This window comes from Limtongia smithiae (genome assembly GCF_038497785.1).
Source record: "Limtongia smithiae strain NRRL Y-17922 unplaced genomic scaffold V1518scaffold_1, whole genome shotgun sequence".
Taxonomy (NCBI): Eukaryota; Fungi; Ascomycota; class Lipomycetes; order Lipomycetales; family Lipomycetaceae; genus Limtongia; species Limtongia smithiae.
In genome coordinates, this window is record NW_027117622.1 from 2748030 (window position 1) to 2763081 (window position 15052).

The 15052-nt window shown below is 57.2% G+C and overlaps 9 protein-coding genes across 9 annotated transcripts; 5 read left to right on the top strand and 4 right to left on the bottom strand.

Annotated features, from left to right (window-relative positions):
• The first annotated feature begins 58 nt into the window (after positions 1-58).
• V1518DRAFT_411101 (uncharacterized protein) lies at positions 59-1506 on the top strand. The gene has a single exon (XM_066902766.1). The coding sequence runs from the start codon at positions 138-140 to the stop codon at positions 1290-1292; it is 1155 nt and encodes a 384-aa protein (XP_066762781.1). The 5' UTR covers positions 59-137; the 3' UTR covers positions 1293-1506.
• On the bottom strand, positions 1349-2393 carry V1518DRAFT_411103 (ubiquinone biosynthesis protein Coq4). Its single transcript, XM_066902767.1, has 2 exons — positions 2174-2393; positions 1349-2124 (listed from the first exon to the last, which is right to left on the bottom strand). The coding sequence occupies exons 1-2, from the start codon at positions 2349-2351 to the stop codon at positions 1508-1510; spliced, it is 795 nt and encodes a 264-aa protein (XP_066762782.1). The 5' UTR covers positions 2352-2393; the 3' UTR covers positions 1349-1507.
• V1518DRAFT_411105 (RAVE subunit 2/Rogdi) lies at positions 2272-3868 on the top strand. Its single transcript, XM_066902768.1, has 4 exons — positions 2272-2554; positions 2610-2795; positions 2852-3022; positions 3074-3868. Exons 1-4 carry the CDS (start codon positions 2396-2398, stop codon positions 3824-3826), a joined length of 1269 nt encoding a protein of 422 aa, XP_066762783.1. The 5' UTR covers positions 2272-2395; the 3' UTR covers positions 3827-3868.
• Positions 3792-4409, bottom strand: V1518DRAFT_411109 (DASH complex subunit Spc19). Its single transcript, XM_066902769.1, has 4 exons — positions 4312-4409; positions 4178-4255; positions 3983-4129; positions 3792-3932 (listed from the first exon to the last, which is right to left on the bottom strand). Exons 1-4 carry the CDS (start codon positions 4375-4377, stop codon positions 3873-3875), a joined length of 351 nt encoding a protein of 116 aa, XP_066762784.1. The 5' UTR covers positions 4378-4409; the 3' UTR covers positions 3792-3872.
• Positions 4410-4775: 366 nt separating this feature from the next.
• Positions 4776-6531, top strand: V1518DRAFT_411111 (PCI domain-containing protein). Its single transcript, XM_066902770.1, has 3 exons — positions 4776-4938; positions 4988-5599; positions 5651-6531. Exons 1-3 carry the CDS (start codon positions 4894-4896, stop codon positions 6416-6418), a joined length of 1425 nt encoding a protein of 474 aa, XP_066762785.1. The 5' UTR covers positions 4776-4893; the 3' UTR covers positions 6419-6531.
• Positions 6532-6654: 123 nt separating this feature from the next.
• On the top strand, positions 6655-9499 carry V1518DRAFT_411115 (glutamate-cysteine ligase-domain-containing protein). The gene is made up of 5 exons (XM_066902771.1): positions 6655-7052; positions 7154-7226; positions 7278-7343; positions 7393-7526; positions 7576-9499. Exons 1-5 carry the CDS (start codon positions 7042-7044, stop codon positions 9353-9355), a joined length of 2064 nt encoding a protein of 687 aa, XP_066762786.1. The 5' UTR covers positions 6655-7041; the 3' UTR covers positions 9356-9499.
• On the bottom strand, positions 9394-10138 carry V1518DRAFT_411116 (NADH-ubiquinone oxidoreductase B18 subunit-domain-containing protein). Its single transcript, XM_066902772.1, has 3 exons — positions 10039-10138; positions 9848-9969; positions 9394-9794 (listed from the first exon to the last, which is right to left on the bottom strand). The coding sequence occupies exons 1-3, from the start codon at positions 10079-10081 to the stop codon at positions 9657-9659; spliced, it is 303 nt and encodes a 100-aa protein (XP_066762787.1). The 5' UTR covers positions 10082-10138; the 3' UTR covers positions 9394-9656.
• Positions 10139-10972: 834 nt separating this feature from the next.
• V1518DRAFT_370016 (uncharacterized protein) lies at positions 10973-13474 on the top strand (the record flags this gene model as incomplete). The annotated part of the gene is made up of 3 exons (XM_066901307.1): positions 10973-11120; positions 11166-11621; positions 11688-13474. The coding sequence occupies 3 exons, from the start codon at positions 10973-10975 to the stop codon at positions 13472-13474; spliced, it is 2391 nt and encodes a 796-aa protein (XP_066762788.1).
• V1518DRAFT_65550 (uncharacterized protein) lies at positions 13328-15009 on the bottom strand. The gene has a single exon (XM_066906643.1). It carries the CDS (start codon positions 14898-14900, stop codon positions 13611-13613), a length of 1290 nt encoding a protein of 429 aa, XP_066762789.1. The 5' UTR covers positions 14901-15009; the 3' UTR covers positions 13328-13610.
• Positions 15010-15052: the final 43 nt, after the last annotated feature.

A 15052-nucleotide genomic window follows, 5' to 3' on the forward strand; every position in this document is an offset into this window, starting at 1 on the left:
GGTTAGAGTACCACCGCTGCCTGCCGACGGAGTCGCCAACCTCCCCAAACTCCACTACCTCCACGGCCATTCTAATCCCACCCGCTCTTTCTCTCTCTTCCGTCATTGCGCTGTCGCGACAGCCTCGTTCCATCGCAATGATGATCTCGCCGCACCATCTCTCACAGCAGCAGCCACAGCCACCCGTCTCGCCCTCCGCAGAGCGCGCGCCAAGTGGCGCCGGCATGCGCACGCTGCTAGCTCGCCTATCGCCCTCCTCCACTACCACCGCTTCTAATGCGTCCTCGTCATACTCATCGCTCTCCTCCATGCCGACACTGCCTACCACTTCTACTACGTCCTCGCTCTTTTCGCCCTCCTCCCCCGCCGCATCTCCGCCTTCAGCCAAGGTTGTATACCTCCCGAAGATCAACACATCCTCCGTCTTCTCCTCCACCTCCGTCCCCGCTGTCACCGCCACTGCAAACACCTCAGACCCTGCACTCGCGTCGCCTGTATCTCCTGCAGTTGCACCAAGCTCGCGTCCACCGTCCCGCGGCTGGGGCGCGGCCATCCGACCAAAGAAAAAATCAAGCCTGTCCGCTCAGGCGTCAAGCATTACCCCAGCCGCCTCCGCGCCTGCCGCCAGCTCATCAGACGCGGAGATCACGCCAATTGCACAGTCTATGTCAATGGGCTCCGTGGTCAACTTCTCCGTCGACCCGCGTGAGGAAATCGACATGCTGTCGCGCGAAGTCGCAGCGCTCTCTACGAAGCTTATCCTCGCGGTAGACCGCCAAGCCGATCTTGAGGACTCGCTCGTGGCGACACAGAGCGATCTTGAGCAGGCGAAGCAGCGTATCAAGGTACTCGAGGAGTCGCAGCGCAAGCACAACGAACTCATGCAGCAAGGGCTACTTATCGACCGCAAGGCAGTGGAGACTGAGACCGATTTGCTGAAGAAGCGTGTGCTCGAGGAGTCACGCGCGCGGATGCAGGCCGAGAGCGACAAGCGGAGTATCGAGCAGGAGCTCGAGGACCTGACTGGCTCGCTGTTCGATGAGGCGAACAAAATGGTCGCGGACGCACGGCGGCAGCAGGACGAGCTTGAGCATCGCAACCACCAGCTCGAGAACAAGCTCACGGAGAAGGAAAGCATCCTGCAATCGCTGCAATTGCAGCTCAAGGCGCTCAAACAGGTTCTGCAAGAAGTCACCGACGTGCAGGATCGCGCGTCCGTGGCCTCCGCGTCGCCAATAACGCAGCAACAGACCTCAAGCGAGGCGTCCGTCTCGACGCACAGCAGCTTATAGTCGGACCATTGGCAGATCTAATTCCGGCGTCTTTGTTATCTTTTTACGCGTGCATCTTTCCTCTGGTTCTTGATCTCGGCTTGTTTGTCGTTATGTACATGAATTTTTTTCCACTTGCCGGCGTTTGAATGCGTTGTTGTAGCTATTTTGTGTTCTGGTTTAGTTCGCGGCGACTTGTGAAATAGAGCATAATAAATGTTCCTGGAACTATCTATCTACAGTCTGCTAATCTTCTGCTTTCGCAGCGTGCGCAAGTCTGGCGGCTTCTCAATGCCCAGCTCATCACGTACCTCCTGCACGTCCCTATCGAGTATCTCCTCCCAGTATACGTTAATTAGCGGCTTCGCGGTGGCCCCGTTCTTGATCGCCCACGGGAAATATATCGTGCGCAGCCGCTCGCGCTGCTTTGGTTTCAATCGCCACGGCGCCAGCACCGCGCCGATGCCCGCCATTGGAATCAATGTGTTCGCAAACTCGAACATTTTTAACGCGATTTCGCCCTCGATGATAATCGGCAATCCCGTGATGGCGTGGTAGAAGTCGTGGCACTCGCGATAGCGCTGCATCACGTATGCGTGCTCATCGTCGTCAATGTAGCGCACCGGCGCGCGCGTGTCGGGGGAAACGCCCTCGCGCTCGAGCCAGTCCGCGTACACGCGACCGATCGTGTTTTCAGGGTAGTTTTTGAGGTATTCGATGTTGAGCGAGGTCGAGGTAATCCGCGGCCGTTCGCGGAGGATGCGGCGGCCGGTTGCGTCAGAGAGCATCACGCGGCGGAGGCGCTCCATAAGGCACGGCGCCGCAGTAGCTTCGCCGAGAGTCGCGATCAGATCTGCACGTCGTTAGCAGAGCAATTGAGTCAACCGTCGACGGTTACAGACCTCCGCGCTTGGGATCAAAGAACGAGTAGATCCCGGAGCCGGCCGCGAGGAACATCTTCTGAAAGATATTGGTCGGCACATGGCCAGGGTACGTTGGCATCTGCACGGCAGGCACTGAGTACGCACGCGTCAACACGTGCGCAGCCCAGCGTGGGAGCGCTGAGTGAGAGGGCCGCATGGGGTTGGAGAGTGTGCGAATAGGCTGATCCGCACGACTTCTCGATGGTGTCGACAGCGGCAGTTGGGAGAAGTGCGGTCGATAAGCCCAGGGCACCATCGCGGCCACCGCACACCACCACCATAGCTAGAGCAGCCATGTCGACAGAGGTGTATCCCACGCAAGACCCCTCCAGTGCGTTGAATGAGGAGCACAAAGTCTCTGTATGTACTTACTTTACCGACATCTCGTCCGCACTGACTGCTTACCACTTCGCAGATACTAGAGCTCGCATGGCTCCTGAGTGACCTCTCGGTCACAGTCCGCTCGCTGTCCTCGGGGTTTCGAGAATGTCTTGCCTTGCTACAACCGGACCAGTCCGGCTCAACGCTTGTGCTCTCGTCAAACCGCTCCGAGGCCCTGAAAGGCTTTGTTGTGCGCGTCGGCAAAAACATCACAAAGGCTGTACGTAGCCGCATCCACTGACCACCCACATCAAGCTATTTTAACCATACAAACAGGAAATCAATCTGAAACTGCAGAGTCTAAATAAGGGCCAAGTATGCAATCTCATGCTCTCCGAGGGTAAAAGCATCCCGCTCGCGCAGTTGAGTGACTGTGCGAATTTCTTAGCGGTGTGCAGTCGGATTGTGGATGAAATGGATTTTGTCGAGCCCGCAGTCGTCTTGTCGGTAAGTTTCTCCTTGTGCTAGAGAATTCAAGCGAAGTACTCACGATTGGAGCAACTCCGCAAGCTCCTGAACAACATCCGCTACGCACACATCTCAATTCGTACTGTCTCGCAGGCTTTCCAATTCCCATACTCATCCATCGACCATACACTCTTCACCCCCGAGATACCTGAATCCGTGGCCATCGACCTGACCATCTCCGAGTCCGGCGTAATTGCAGACATTCGCACGCTGCAGGCCGTTGAACCGCCTGCGGTGAACTCGAGCGGCTCGTCTGCCCGTTCGCGGTTCTCCACCGCGTCGTCGCTTGCCGGGGGTGGTAGTAGTGGCGCCGCATCGATTTTCCGGAGCGGGAGTTCGCAGTCTGTGATGGGCATCGCCGGAGCGCGGCAGGGCAGTATCACACCGCGCAGCATGCCACCAGGCACCTTGTCCGCGCTCACGCAGACATCACAAGCTTCTGCAAACCCGCCACCCGCCTCCGCGTCCTCTTCGTCAGCCTACCCCAGTGAACTAACCCGCACGACCACAAACGTTTCCACTGCAAGTAGCGTCAACAGCACCATGAGCAACATGTCGACAGCCAGTACGAGTAGCTGGATTGGCAGTATCCTTGGGCGGAGAAAGACGGTCGATCCCGCCAACTTATTTTTTTATAAAGGGCAGTATGTGAAAGCGCTGGAGCGGATAACGGTTCAGAGTCTGGATCCGGGGTTGATGGCGCTGATTTCGAAGCTGAACGTGCTGGAGTTGAATATCGGGCAGGTTTTGCGGAAGCTCGAAATTGCGATGAATTGGAAGTAGACATTTAGATCGACCAGATACGCATTATAAACTAACACAACCTCTGCTAAACGTCCCGCGAACCTGACCGCGACGACTGCTGTAATCGTACTTCCTGCAACTGTGCCTGTAGAACCGTCAGTATGTAGAAAATCCATAAGGAAACAAGAAACGTACCTTTGCTACTAGTGACCGCTCGCGCCGCTCGAGTTTCGAGATGGCAGCATCAGCCTGCTTGAGCAGGTCAATGAGCATCGGCTCGATTTCGCCGGCGAGGTTGTCTTTGAGCGCGTTGACGTCGGATTCCGGGACGACTTCGAACACCTGCACAAATTAAAAGCTGTACTTCAACAAGAATTATGGGAGACCTACGCGGTCGGTTTTCAGAACGGTTTTAATCCGTGCCAGGTCGCTCACACCGGAATCGAGGGCGGATATCGAAGATCCAAGCTGCAGAGATCAGCACCAACATACAGTGCACCTGACTCCACAGGTAAGATACGTACCAAATCAACGCTCATCCGAAGTGACGAGACGCAGCCCTGCAGGCTGTACAGATAGTTCGAGTTCATGACACAGAGGCGGCCTGAACGGAACTGACGCGTGAGAGTTTGTTTACGTGGTGACTGGGAGGTTGGGGAGGGACGTGCACACGCGACTGGCAAGGGTTTCGTTAATAACAGCGACATGACTACACACCGCGTGACTTGCAAAAAAAAATGCAAGCGCGGTGGGACGATGAGCTGGGTTTGTTTTGTTTGAAGAGGGATGGAAGAAAGGAAGGGTGGTGGTGGGCGTCAAGTCAAACGGAAGGCTGGCGGATATAACAGCCAGCAGTCAGTACTCACTACGCCAGTAGACATAACCAAGCAACAGAGAGCTGGTTTAATAAATGGAAACCAACGCATACACTGCCTTCAGCAAAAAAGACTAGATCTACGCGTTGTGCTGCTATGGACGGTGACCGATCTGGTGGGAGGCAGTGTGGTTTTTGAGCGGAACAGGGGCCAAAGCCAGCAAGCACACCGCCGCACCGTCCGTAGAACAAGGCACCCAGACTCACCACTTCCTTAGGAGCGCCAGAAAATATGTCAGACGACGACGATTTCATGATGGAGTCGGACGAGGAAAACGTATGATTGACTGGCAGCACGCACCGCGGGAATGTGCTAACGATGACAGTATGACTTTGAGTACGAGGACGATGACATGGCGTCGAACTCGTCGAACGTGGACATCGAGAACAAGTACTACAATGCCAAGGCGCTAAAGGAAGATGATGATATTGAGCCCGCGATTGCAGAATTTTTGAGCGTGGTCGAGCTAGAGCCCGAAAAGGGCGAATGGGGCTTCAAGGCGCTGAAGCAGATCGTGAAGATCCTGTTCCACAGGGGCGAGCACGAGCGAACGCTCAAGTACTACGACCAGCTGCTGACATATACCCGGACGGCTGTGACACGGAACTACTCGGAGAAGAGTCTGAACAACATCCTAGACTACGTATCCGCGGGTACTACCGACATGGCATTCATGGAGCGGTTCTACTCGACCACGCTCACGGCGCTGCAGGAGACGCGAAACGAGCGGCTGTGGCTGAAGACGAATCTGAAGCTGGCGAAGCTTTGGCTGGATCGGGGGGAGTATGGGAGGTTGAGCAAGATTCTTAAAGTGCTGCATCAGGCGTGCCAGATGGACGACGGTGGAGACGATCAGTCCAAGGGCACGTATTTGTTGGAGGTGTACGCCCTGGAGATCCAGATGTACACGGAGACAAAGAACAACAAGAAGCTGAAGGTAGGACTAGGCGTTTGACAGAGTGTAAAGACTGCAGACTAACGATAGTAGGAACTATACAACCGGACGCTGCAGGTGAACTCGGCGATTCCACACCCGCGCATCATGGGAGTGATTCGTGAATGCGGCGGCAAGATGCACATGTCGGAGAAGCAGTGGGAGCTAGCACGCAAAGACTTTTTTGAGTCGTTCCGGAACTACGACGAGGCGGGATCGCTGCAGCGGATACAGGTGCTGAAGTACCTTGTGCTAGCGGTGATGCTGTCTAACACGGACGACATCAACCCGTTCGACTCGCAGGAGACGAAGCCGTACAAGTCGAACCCGCAGATCGCGGCGATGAACAGCCTGGTGGACGCATACCAGCGGTCGGACATCCATGAGTTCCAGCGGATTCTACGGGAGAACGGGAGCTCGATCATGAGCGATGCGTTCATGCAATTCTACATCGAGGACGTGCTTCGACGGATCCGGTCGAAGTTCGTTGTGAGCATGATCGCGCCGTACTCGCGAATCGAGATCGGGCACCTGGCACAGATGCTGAACATCCGTACGGAGGAAATGGAGGACCTGCTAGTGATGCTGATTCTGGACGGGCAGATCCAGGGCAAGATCGACGAGGTGCGGGGCCTGCTGGAGATTCAGGTGGCGCCGGACATCGGGACGGAGGAGGCGGTAGCGGGTACGGAGAAGCGAGAGCAGGAACAGGCGCGGCGGACGGCAGCGGCGCACGATATGTGGTTCGACACGCTGGAGGCGTGGGGCGGGAGTGTGGAACGGCTGTCACGGACAGCGCTGAACACGACGGCGCGAGCGTAGTGTTTGCTATCGCTATCGTAAACATATCGACACATCATACCACCACATCTGATTTGTAATCATCGGCTTTTGCGCCGGTTGCGGTCCGCGCGAATTTGCCCATACAGCCAGAGTTCGTTGGGAAACAATCGCGTCCGAAGATGCGCCCTGCGGCGGCGGGGCTTTGTAAGTGTGCAAACCGGGCGCAAATATCCAACCCTCAGCCCTGGTACGGTTGGGAATTGGCACTGCGCTGAGCTCGCAGCGAACAGCCGGTTTCTGCTCGGGCAAGAGCTCTCCAGATTTCTCCCCTCACCGCCAGAACCCATCCCAACCCCCCTCCACACTCCACCACAACCTACCTCGCGGTAATGCTCCTCGCTCTCTAAGCGCGCGCCGACCTCTCCTTCCCTGCTGCGGTTCCTGTGACTCGGCGACCCCGTTCCCGCACACCCCGCTGCGCGCGCGCTTGACCTCTCACCTTCCGTCCTCAGACTTTCTCACCTTCTTCACTGCGCATCACCCACACCACCCACCACCCCTCCCGCGCCAGTTCGTTGCGTTCTGCACTGTACATAATACCTCCACTCGTCAGAGCGACACCCTCACTTCATTCTCCATTTTAATTGCGCGCGTCTGAGGTCATGGGACTGCTGTGAGTCCACCCTCCTCCCCGCCTCGCACGTCTTCGCCTCAGCCGTGCCTGACCTCTCTGTCCTCCGCCCTCCCGCCATGCTGACTACCTGCTCCACACAGCTCGCTAGGTACACCGCTGCCATGGCACGAGGTCGAGAAATACACCGACCATGTCCGCCAACACGGCATTCAGGTGGGTCACTTTCGCTGCTTGCACATCTGATTTGTAAGCTGATGACCGCAGCAATTTCTATATATCTGGAAGACAAAAAAGGATATCAAGAGCAACAACTTGTTGTGGGGCGATGAGGTATGCTGCGTCTGTGAACGAGGGCAAGTGTGCGTGCTAATATGCGCAGGTCGAGTACATGGTGGTTTCCTGCGACGACGAGCACAAGCGTGCGCTTCTCTCACTTCGCCAGGCAGAGATTCTCAAAGCACTCGAGGAAAACGAACACAAGGAGCGGTTGATTGAAGAGACCAACAACGTCCCGTAAGTCATATATCCACCCTCTGCGGGCTCGCCAACTGACCGTCTCTAGCCTCAACCAGCGCATACCTTCGTTCCACCCTGAATATGGCAGATACATGCTCGAAGCCACCCCCGGCACGCCTTACACCGCATCTCTCGATGAGCTCGTTAACGTCGAAAAGAATATGAATAAGCGGCGTGAGATTGCAAAGGAGCACATGCTCCCCCAAGAAGTCCCTCTCACGCTGGCGTCCTTCCCGCGCCTCGGCGCGCCAGGCCAGTTTACAGACCCCTACTGTCCGCCGACCGGGCCAGCGAGTCGCTCGCTCTTCCTCCCCGATGAGCTGATCAACCCACATGCGCGCTTCCCCACGCTGACCGGCAACATTCGTGAGCGACGAGGTTCAAAAGTTGCCATCAACGTGCCGATCTTCAAGGACACAAACACGCCGAGCCCGTTCATCGACCGCACTATCCCGCTCGACCGCCACATTTTCCCCGAGGATGCGAACGCCCGGGAGGGCGCGGCCAAGCCGGACCATATCTACATGGATAGTATGGGTTTCGGCATGGGCTGCTGCTGTCTGCAGGTCACTTTCCAGTCGACTGACATCGACGAGGCGCGAAGATTGTACGATCAGCTGACACCGCTGTGTCCGATTTTCCTGGCGCTCACAGCGGCGAGTCCAGCGTGGAGGGGATTTCTTAGTGACCAGGACTGCCGGTGGAACGTCATTGCCGGCAGTGTTGACGACAGAACTGAGGAGGAGCGGGGCCTGAAGCCGCTAAAGAACCAGCGCTACGTGATTCCCAAGTCGCGGTATGATTCAGTAGACTGGTACCTTTCGCAGAGTCCTGAGTTCCGACCAGAGTACAATGACGTCGAGTTGGTGATTGACCCGGCTATCAAGAAGACACTGACCGACGCCGGCGTTGACGAGCAGCTGGCGAGCCACTATGCGCACCTGTTCATCCGTGACCCAATTGTCGTGTTTTCTGAGCTGGTCGATCAGGACGACACTAAGTCGTCGGACCACTTTGAAAATATCCAGTCTACGAACTGGCAGACTATGCGGTTCAAACCGCCGCCACCAGACACAGACATCGGCTGGCGGGTTGAGTTTCGTCCGATGGAGATCCAGATCACGGATTTCGAGAATGCCGCGTTCTCGACGTTTATTGTGCTGCTGACTCGTGCGATTCTGTCATTTCGACTCAACTTTTATATCCCGATCTCCAAAGTCGACGAAAACATGGTGCGAGCACAGCGCCGGGATGCGGTGCTGGACGAGAAATTTTATTTCCGGAAGAACATCTTTGCGTCGCCATCGCACATGCATGACGAGGCAATGACGGGTTCGGAGACGTCGAGCGAGGGCTCGAGCGAGTCGTTCGAAAGTGCAGAGACGAACACTTCTTCCCCACGCAAGACCGCGCCCAGTGGGAAGGTGGAGGATGAGTACGCACTGTTCACAATGAACGAGCTCATCAACGGGAAAAAAATACATTACGACGGCGCCGCGGACGACGGCGACAACGACGTGTACGAGTTTCCCGGGCTTGTTCCCCTTGTGCGCAGTTACCTGGACAGCATGGCGGTGGACGTCTCTGTGCGGTGCCGGCTGAACGCGTACCTGGATCTGCTGAGCCGGCGCGCGAGCGGCGAGCTGCAGACCGCGGCGGCGTGGATGCGCGAATTTATCCGCGGACATCCGGACTACAAGTTTGACTCTGTTGTGAGCGAAGAGATCAACTACGATCTCGTGAAGGCGGTCGAGCAGCTCACCAAGGGCGAGGAGTGGGACGGCAAAGGAAGCAAGTTCCTGGGCGGAATCCGTGCTTCATTATAGAAACCAAAATCTTTTGAAATGTGCTGTGATGCTTGCTGTTTTGTGGCCTTTTATCTTGCATTTTGTACACGCATTCAGAATTTATCGAACTAGACATAAAGTCTGTAGAACAGAACCCACAGATGATGCACAACCCACGTCCTAATTGAGATCTATTTATTTAGGTCTGCTGCTATACGTAGTCGGTGATTTTGGAAGCCGTTGTATAGAATGCGGAGTAGCCACTGCTTGATGTAGGCGCTGGTTGTGTATGTCAAGGCGATTGAGGAGGAGAGATGTCAGGGTTGTAGGGTGAGAGAGATCATGGTGAGGCGACAAGTGCGGCGGCAGCCTCTGCAGCAGCAGCAGCCTTCGCGGCCTCTGCCTTCTGCGCTTTGAGCACGTTAACTCGCGACTGGAATTCCATATACTCGCACTTCTCATACGCGTGCCGTTCGTCCTGGCAGAGTCAGTCGGGAGTCCAATGATTTGTGCACTGAGAGGAACACACACCACACACTTCCATGGCAGATATGTGAACTCATGGCGACACTTATTGAGCGGTATTAATAAGCCTGCGCATCGGTCGCGGTATGACAGCGGCAGCTTCGCGTTCTTCATCTCTTGCGCGGTAGCTGTAGGAGTGTTAGCTCGTTCTCGCTCAGTCCTTACGCAGCGCGATCACTGCACGAAAGGGAGCATACCCGGTGCGGGCCAGGCGTAGTCCTCCGGGGTCTCGTGGGCCATGGCGCTATGTACGGAGTGTGGTGGGGGAGTAGTTGAAGGTTGTAGATGCTGAACCACGTTGTCCTTATGAACGTGAACTCGGTGCCAATATGAGGTGCGCGTGATTGGCCAGTCCGCGGCCCCCTGTGCATCGAGCGCAACCGCCAAGTTGTGTGCCGCTTACGCCCTAAGCGCACCACCACGTGACCGCTGCACAGCTGCGCAAACTTTCGGCGCTGCGCTGCGACGCGTCAAATCGCTGCACGAAAGCGGCAACCGCAACGCGCGACAACGCGCGAACCGTCGTCGTTTGCTCCACACTGAAGCGCTCTCCTGTTCCCAGTACATCCTCGGCGTGTTCTCCTCAGCTGCTGAGTCGTTCTGTTATCACGCCTGTCCGGGTGCTGCTGTTTTCATGTGAGTCCGGTCCGTGTTCTTTGCGGCGTCTGGTGCGTATGTTGTGGGTGCAACGCGCGTTGTCCAGTGGGTTGGGTGTCTGTCTTCCGCACATCTGCGCTGCTTCCCTATACGAGATATGCGGAAAGACCGTGATTTGGCTGCTTGTTCGTGCTCCGTACGACTGACCGCAAATCGCTTTTCCTTCGTGGCATCGCACAGATTCAACAGACCCCAGCCGTGGCTGGCGTCCTGCACGAGTGAGGAGTCGCACCGCACCACACTATCACCACACTGTAATTCGCTTTGACACAATACTAACCCGCTTAGCCAGAGAGTGTGAGCCGGAGTAACATGTAACAATGGGCGAGAAATCAAGAGATCAAATCTACAAGGCGACGTATTCAGGAGTAAGTCCGTCTTGAGCTCAACCCCGCCTCCTCCGCCCCTCGAACATGCAACTCACACTCCCACTAGGTCCCTGTCTACGAATTCATCTGTCGCAATGTCGCCGTCATGCGTCGGAGGTCCGATGCGTGGATGAACGCCACGCAGATCCTCAAGGTTGCAAATTTTGACAAGCCCCAGCGGACCCGCATCCTCGAGCGCGAGGTGCAGAAGGGCACGCACGAGAAGATCCAGGGCGGCTACGGGAAGTTTCAGGGTATGTCGACAGTCATCTGCTCATGAGCTCAAGCTGACTTAATAGGAACCTGGGTACCGCTTGACCGTGGCCGCGAAATCGCAATGCAGTACCACGTCGAAGACGTCCTCCGCCCGGTCTTCGAGTTCCAACCAACATCCACCAGTCCCCCGCCTGCACCGAAACACATCACCGCGTCCTCCATCCGCGGTCGTCTCGGCCGGGGCGGCAGTACCGGTCCCGGCGGCGTACCGCGGTCCATGATGTCCACAATCGCCGCTGGCGCGTCCAAAAGAGCCGCTGCCGCTGCCGCAGCTGCAGCGGGACGCGCGGCAGCTATTGGCGGGCGCGGGCGTGGTCGTGGTCGTGGTCGTGGGCGACGCCGCGGGACTTCTACTGGACGCGGCGGCGCGCGGCTTCCTCGTGCGCGTGATGAGGATGAGGAAGACGAGGAGGAGTTCTCGGAGGACGAGGACGAGGAAGAAATAGAAGACGATACGAGCGGGTATGACGACCAAGAAGGTGATGTTATGTTAGTCGACAGCATGAGCAACCATCACGACGTGCATATGGGTGGAATGGATGAAGAAGACGATGACGACGACGACGAATTATCCGAGGAAGAGCATAGAAACGGACAGAATTATCCACAACATCGCCACGCAGATGACGATAGTGTCACGGACGGGTCAGAATCTTTGTCCTCGCACTCATCGTCCGGCAGCGAGAGCGGGTCTGAAGAGACAGAGGCGAATTCTGGCGAAGAAGATTACAGCCGCAGAGGTGTGGATCAGGAGCATCTGGACGAGGCTCTCGGACCTCGCGCACACGTGGGGCTTGCAGAGTCGCAGATCGAGTACTCGAACCGGCTGCTCGACTACTTCATGGCGCCGGACGAGGACCGCATCCCCGAGTTCCTGGTGCGGCCACCGTCCGACTTCGACGTGAACGCAGCGATCGATACGGACGGCCACACCGCGTTCCACTGGGCGTGTGCGATTGGACATCTGCAGATGATCGATATGCTACTGCGTGCAGGTGCGGACATCAAGATCGTCAACAACATGGGCGAAACGCCGCTGGTGCGGTCGATTATGTTCACAAATAACTACGATCGACGCACGTTTCCGCGTGTGGTGAATCTGCTACAAACGACGATTTTCCAGGTGGACAGATATGGCCAAACGGTACTGCATCACATTGCGAATATCACATCCTCGAAATCCAAGCACTCTGCTGCACGGTACTATCTCGAGATCGTGCTTGGCAAGGTCACGGAGACGCAGACGCCGGAGATGTTTATGCAGTTTATATCGCAGCAGGACCAGAACGGAGACACAGCGCTACACATCGCGGCGCGGAACGGGTCGCGCAAGTGCATCAAAGTGTTTTTGGGGTATTCGGCGCCGACAAATATCACCAACAGACAGGGACAGACCGCGGAGGACTATATCTACGGTCTCAATAGCGGCATTATTTCTGGCGGCGAGCTGGCAGCCGCGACTGCCAAGAACCCTACAAAATCCTCGTCCTCACCGTACCCGCCAATGGAGAAAGCTGGCCCCAACGGACGACAAGTACCGCCGAGCCCGACGGAACAGCACCAGACTAACCACGCACTGCGGCGCCACTCGCGCGCGTCCATGGTTGGCAGCCGCATGTCACTCTCGCTCGCGCAGCCTCATGTTTCAGAGGCCGCGATCCAGGCGACGCAGAAAGTGGTCCCGGCGATGGCGGATAGCCTTGAAGCGCTGGCACGCGCGTACGACGCGGAATTGCGGGACAAGGAGGCGGATGTGGAGCAGGCGATGGTGCTGCTTGAGAATATGCGCAAGGAGATACGCGCGTGCGAGATGATGGTGCGCGAGCTGCGGACGGAGTATACCGGCAGCAGCAGTGGTGGTAGTGCGGACGACGGGGGGGGCGAAGCCGACGGCGTTCTTGAGAAGAAGATCACCGAGGAGACGGAGCGCGTGGGCGCGACGGTGGATGAGAAGAAGGCGCAGCTTCGAATAATCGTCGAGCGTACACAGAAAAGGGATTTGCTCAAGCTCGTACGAGAAGAGGAAGTCAAGATCCTGTCCTCTGACACCGAGTACAGCGAGAGCGAAGGCAAATGGCATGGGTCTAAGTTCAACCACGTTGCGGCCGGCGCGGAGGGCAGTAAAGTTGGTCAGGGTCTTGCCAAAGAGCTGTACGTTCTCCAAGCCGAGCGACGGCGTGCGGTGGACGAGATAGTCGAACTATGGATGGGCGCTGGTGTGGGTGAGCGCATGAGTGAGTACCGGAGGCTGCTGTCGCTATCGTGCGGGGTGAAGATAGAAGAGGTTGATGGGCTGTTGGATGGCATCTCACAGGCATTAGGCGAGCAGTAGGGCGGGACAGAACAACGGGCGTGTAAGAATAATGTATGTTTTATTAGATTACGGAAAAGAACGCCAGCCAAGGGACAATGCAGGAACCAGTAGAGAAGCCGTCGTGGACAAAGAACAGAAAGGTCGTGAACACAGACTAGGGCAGCTCGGTGGGCTCCCAGTCGAGGCCGAGGCGGGAAAAGAGCAGGGCCTGTACGTCATGCCAGATCTGCTTCTGCTCAGCGTGTGAGACAAGTTGTGTTGAGGCGGCGAACTGCTCCAACGCTGCTGGAACGGTGGACGTGGAGGAGGAAGAAGAGGAGAAGCACGAGTCAGCGAGGTGCACTGGTAACGGCGCATGTGGGGAGCTTGTCGCAGTCAATGCGGGAGTGGTCGGCAGCGAGGACACGAACGGCGACTGCGCGTTTGCCGCACGAAGTTGGAACAATCCGCCCGTCTTTGCGAGAAACGACGACGTCGCACTTGGCGGGCTCGTCGACGAGGACGCGCGCGTGAGCAGTACGCGCTTCAGCAAATTCCCACGCCGCTGCGCAAGCTGCTGCTCCTGCTTTCTGAGTGCGCGGTACATGATCGCGGTCTGAAAATCCAGCCGCGCTTGCGCGTCGCAGCCAAGTGCGAGGAGGTAGTTATCGAGCACCCTGCGCCACTGCGCGCGCGTGAGCACGCGTGTCGGCGTCGTCGTCGTCGTCGTCATTGTTGTTGTTGCTGTTACTGCTGCCCTCGGCGTCGTCGCCGGTATGCACAGCTCGATTGTTTCCCGCGCAAGACGCAGCTTGTGTGCTTCCGAGAATGCAAACTCGATGTACAAATCTGAGCGTGCGAGGATATGCGCGATTGCGTCGTCATTAGCGTCGTACGGCAATACGACGATCGCATAGCCGTCCTCGCGCAACACGGGAACCTTTCCGGAACTGGAAACCCACGACGGCGGTAGCGCCGGCACAAAGCAGAGCGAGCGCAGATCGTTGCGGTCCCAGTCCACCAGCGCGCGGCGCGTGAACGATGGCCGGCGGGAAAGAATATCGGCGAGACCGTGGCGTGCAAAGACGTTGTCGTCGAGAATGCCGTGCGGAGACTGAGGCGGGAAATGTGAGAGTAGCGGCGCAGGATAGTCGTTCTCGAAGGAGGTTGGCACGACATCAACGAGGGAGAGGACGCGCGGGTATGCCGGATCGATCGGCACAGGAGCGGCAGTCACAGCAAGTTCGCTTGCATCCCCACCACCTGTCGACATTGTTGAGGCCGTGGATCGCGAGGACACCGATGGCGTTCTGGACGTGGTGGTGGTGCTCGCAAGCTGTCCTGGCACGGTCTCCACGTGCTCAAAGTTGGCCTGCGCCTTTGCCCGCCGCCGCTGCTGCTGCTGCTGCTCGTGGCGATGTTGTTGCCGCCGCCGCGGTGCGGTGTCGATCGCTTCAGCGTCCATGGCAGGGCCAGCGGCGGAAAGGTCATCGACGGGTGATGTTGTATAGTTATTTCGCGAGAATCGCGGCGGAAGAAGCCGACTCAACTGCCCCGCATTTTCGCGGGCTCGGCTCGGCCCAGCCCCCGCACGCCGCGTGGCACCGCCATCCCCCT

What these genes read in the sequence shown, in the direction of transcription:
- V1518DRAFT_411101 (XM_066902766.1), top strand. Translation starts at nt 138, where the DNA reads ATGATGATCTCGCCGCACCATCTCTCACAGCAGCAGCCACAGCCACCC.
- V1518DRAFT_411103 (XM_066902767.1), bottom strand. Translation starts at nt 2,351, where the DNA reads ATGCGGCCCTCTCACTCAGCGCTCCCACGCTGGGCTGCGCACGTGTTG. An exon ending in CTTTGATCCCAAGCGCGGAG is followed by an intron (nt 2,125 to 2,173) that starts GTCTGTAACCGT and finishes AACGACGTGCAG; the next exon opens with ATCTGATCGCGACTCTCGGC.
- V1518DRAFT_411105 (XM_066902768.1), top strand. Translation starts at nt 2,396, where the DNA reads ATGGTGTCGACAGCGGCAGTTGGGAGAAGTGCGGTCGATAAGCCCAGG. An exon ending in ATGAGGAGCACAAAGTCTCT is followed by an intron (nt 2,555 to 2,609) that starts GTATGTACTTAC and finishes ACCACTTCGCAG; the next exon opens with ATACTAGAGCTCGCATGGCT. An exon ending in GCAAAAACATCACAAAGGCT is followed by an intron (nt 2,796 to 2,851) that starts GTACGTAGCCGC and finishes CCATACAAACAG; the next exon opens with GAAATCAATCTGAAACTGCA.
- V1518DRAFT_411109 (XM_066902769.1), bottom strand. Translation starts at nt 4,377, where the DNA reads ATGAACTCGAACTATCTGTACAGCCTGCAGGGCTGCGTCTCGTCACTT. An exon ending in TTCGGATGAGCGTTGATTTG is followed by an intron (nt 4,256 to 4,311) that starts GTACGTATCTTA and finishes TGATCTCTGCAG; the next exon opens with CTTGGATCTTCGATATCCGC. An exon ending in CCGTTCTGAAAACCGACCGC is followed by an intron (nt 4,130 to 4,177) that starts GTAGGTCTCCCA and finishes TAATTTGTGCAG; the next exon opens with GTGTTCGAAGTCGTCCCGGA.
- V1518DRAFT_411111 (XM_066902770.1), top strand. Translation starts at nt 4,894, where the DNA reads ATGTCAGACGACGACGATTTCATGATGGAGTCGGACGAGGAAAAC. An exon ending in TGGAGTCGGACGAGGAAAAC is followed by an intron (nt 4,939 to 4,987) that starts GTATGATTGACT and finishes TAACGATGACAG; the next exon opens with TATGACTTTGAGTACGAGGA. An exon ending in AGAACAACAAGAAGCTGAAG is followed by an intron (nt 5,600 to 5,650) that starts GTAGGACTAGGC and finishes TAACGATAGTAG; the next exon opens with GAACTATACAACCGGACGCT.
- V1518DRAFT_411115 (XM_066902771.1), top strand. An exon ending in ACTTGTTGTGGGGCGATGAG is followed by an intron (nt 7,344 to 7,392) that starts GTATGCTGCGTC and finishes TAATATGCGCAG; the next exon opens with GTCGAGTACATGGTGGTTTC. An exon ending in GAAGAGACCAACAACGTCCC is followed by an intron (nt 7,527 to 7,575) that starts GTAAGTCATATA and finishes GACCGTCTCTAG; the next exon opens with CCTCAACCAGCGCATACCTT.
- V1518DRAFT_411116 (XM_066902772.1), bottom strand. Translation starts at nt 10,081, where the DNA reads ATGGCCCACGAGACCCCGGAGGACTACGCCTGGCCCGCACCGG. An exon ending in CTACGCCTGGCCCGCACCGG is followed by an intron (nt 9,970 to 10,038) that starts GTATGCTCCCTT and finishes ACACTCCTACAG; the next exon opens with CTACCGCGCAAGAGATGAAG. An exon ending in ATCTGCCATGGAAGTGTGTG is followed by an intron (nt 9,795 to 9,847) that starts GTGTGTGTTCCT and finishes TGACTCTGCCAG; the next exon opens with GACGAACGGCACGCGTATGA.
- V1518DRAFT_65550 (XM_066906643.1), bottom strand. Translation starts at nt 14,900, where the DNA reads ATGGACGCTGAAGCGATCGACACCGCACCGCGGCGGCGGCAACAACAT.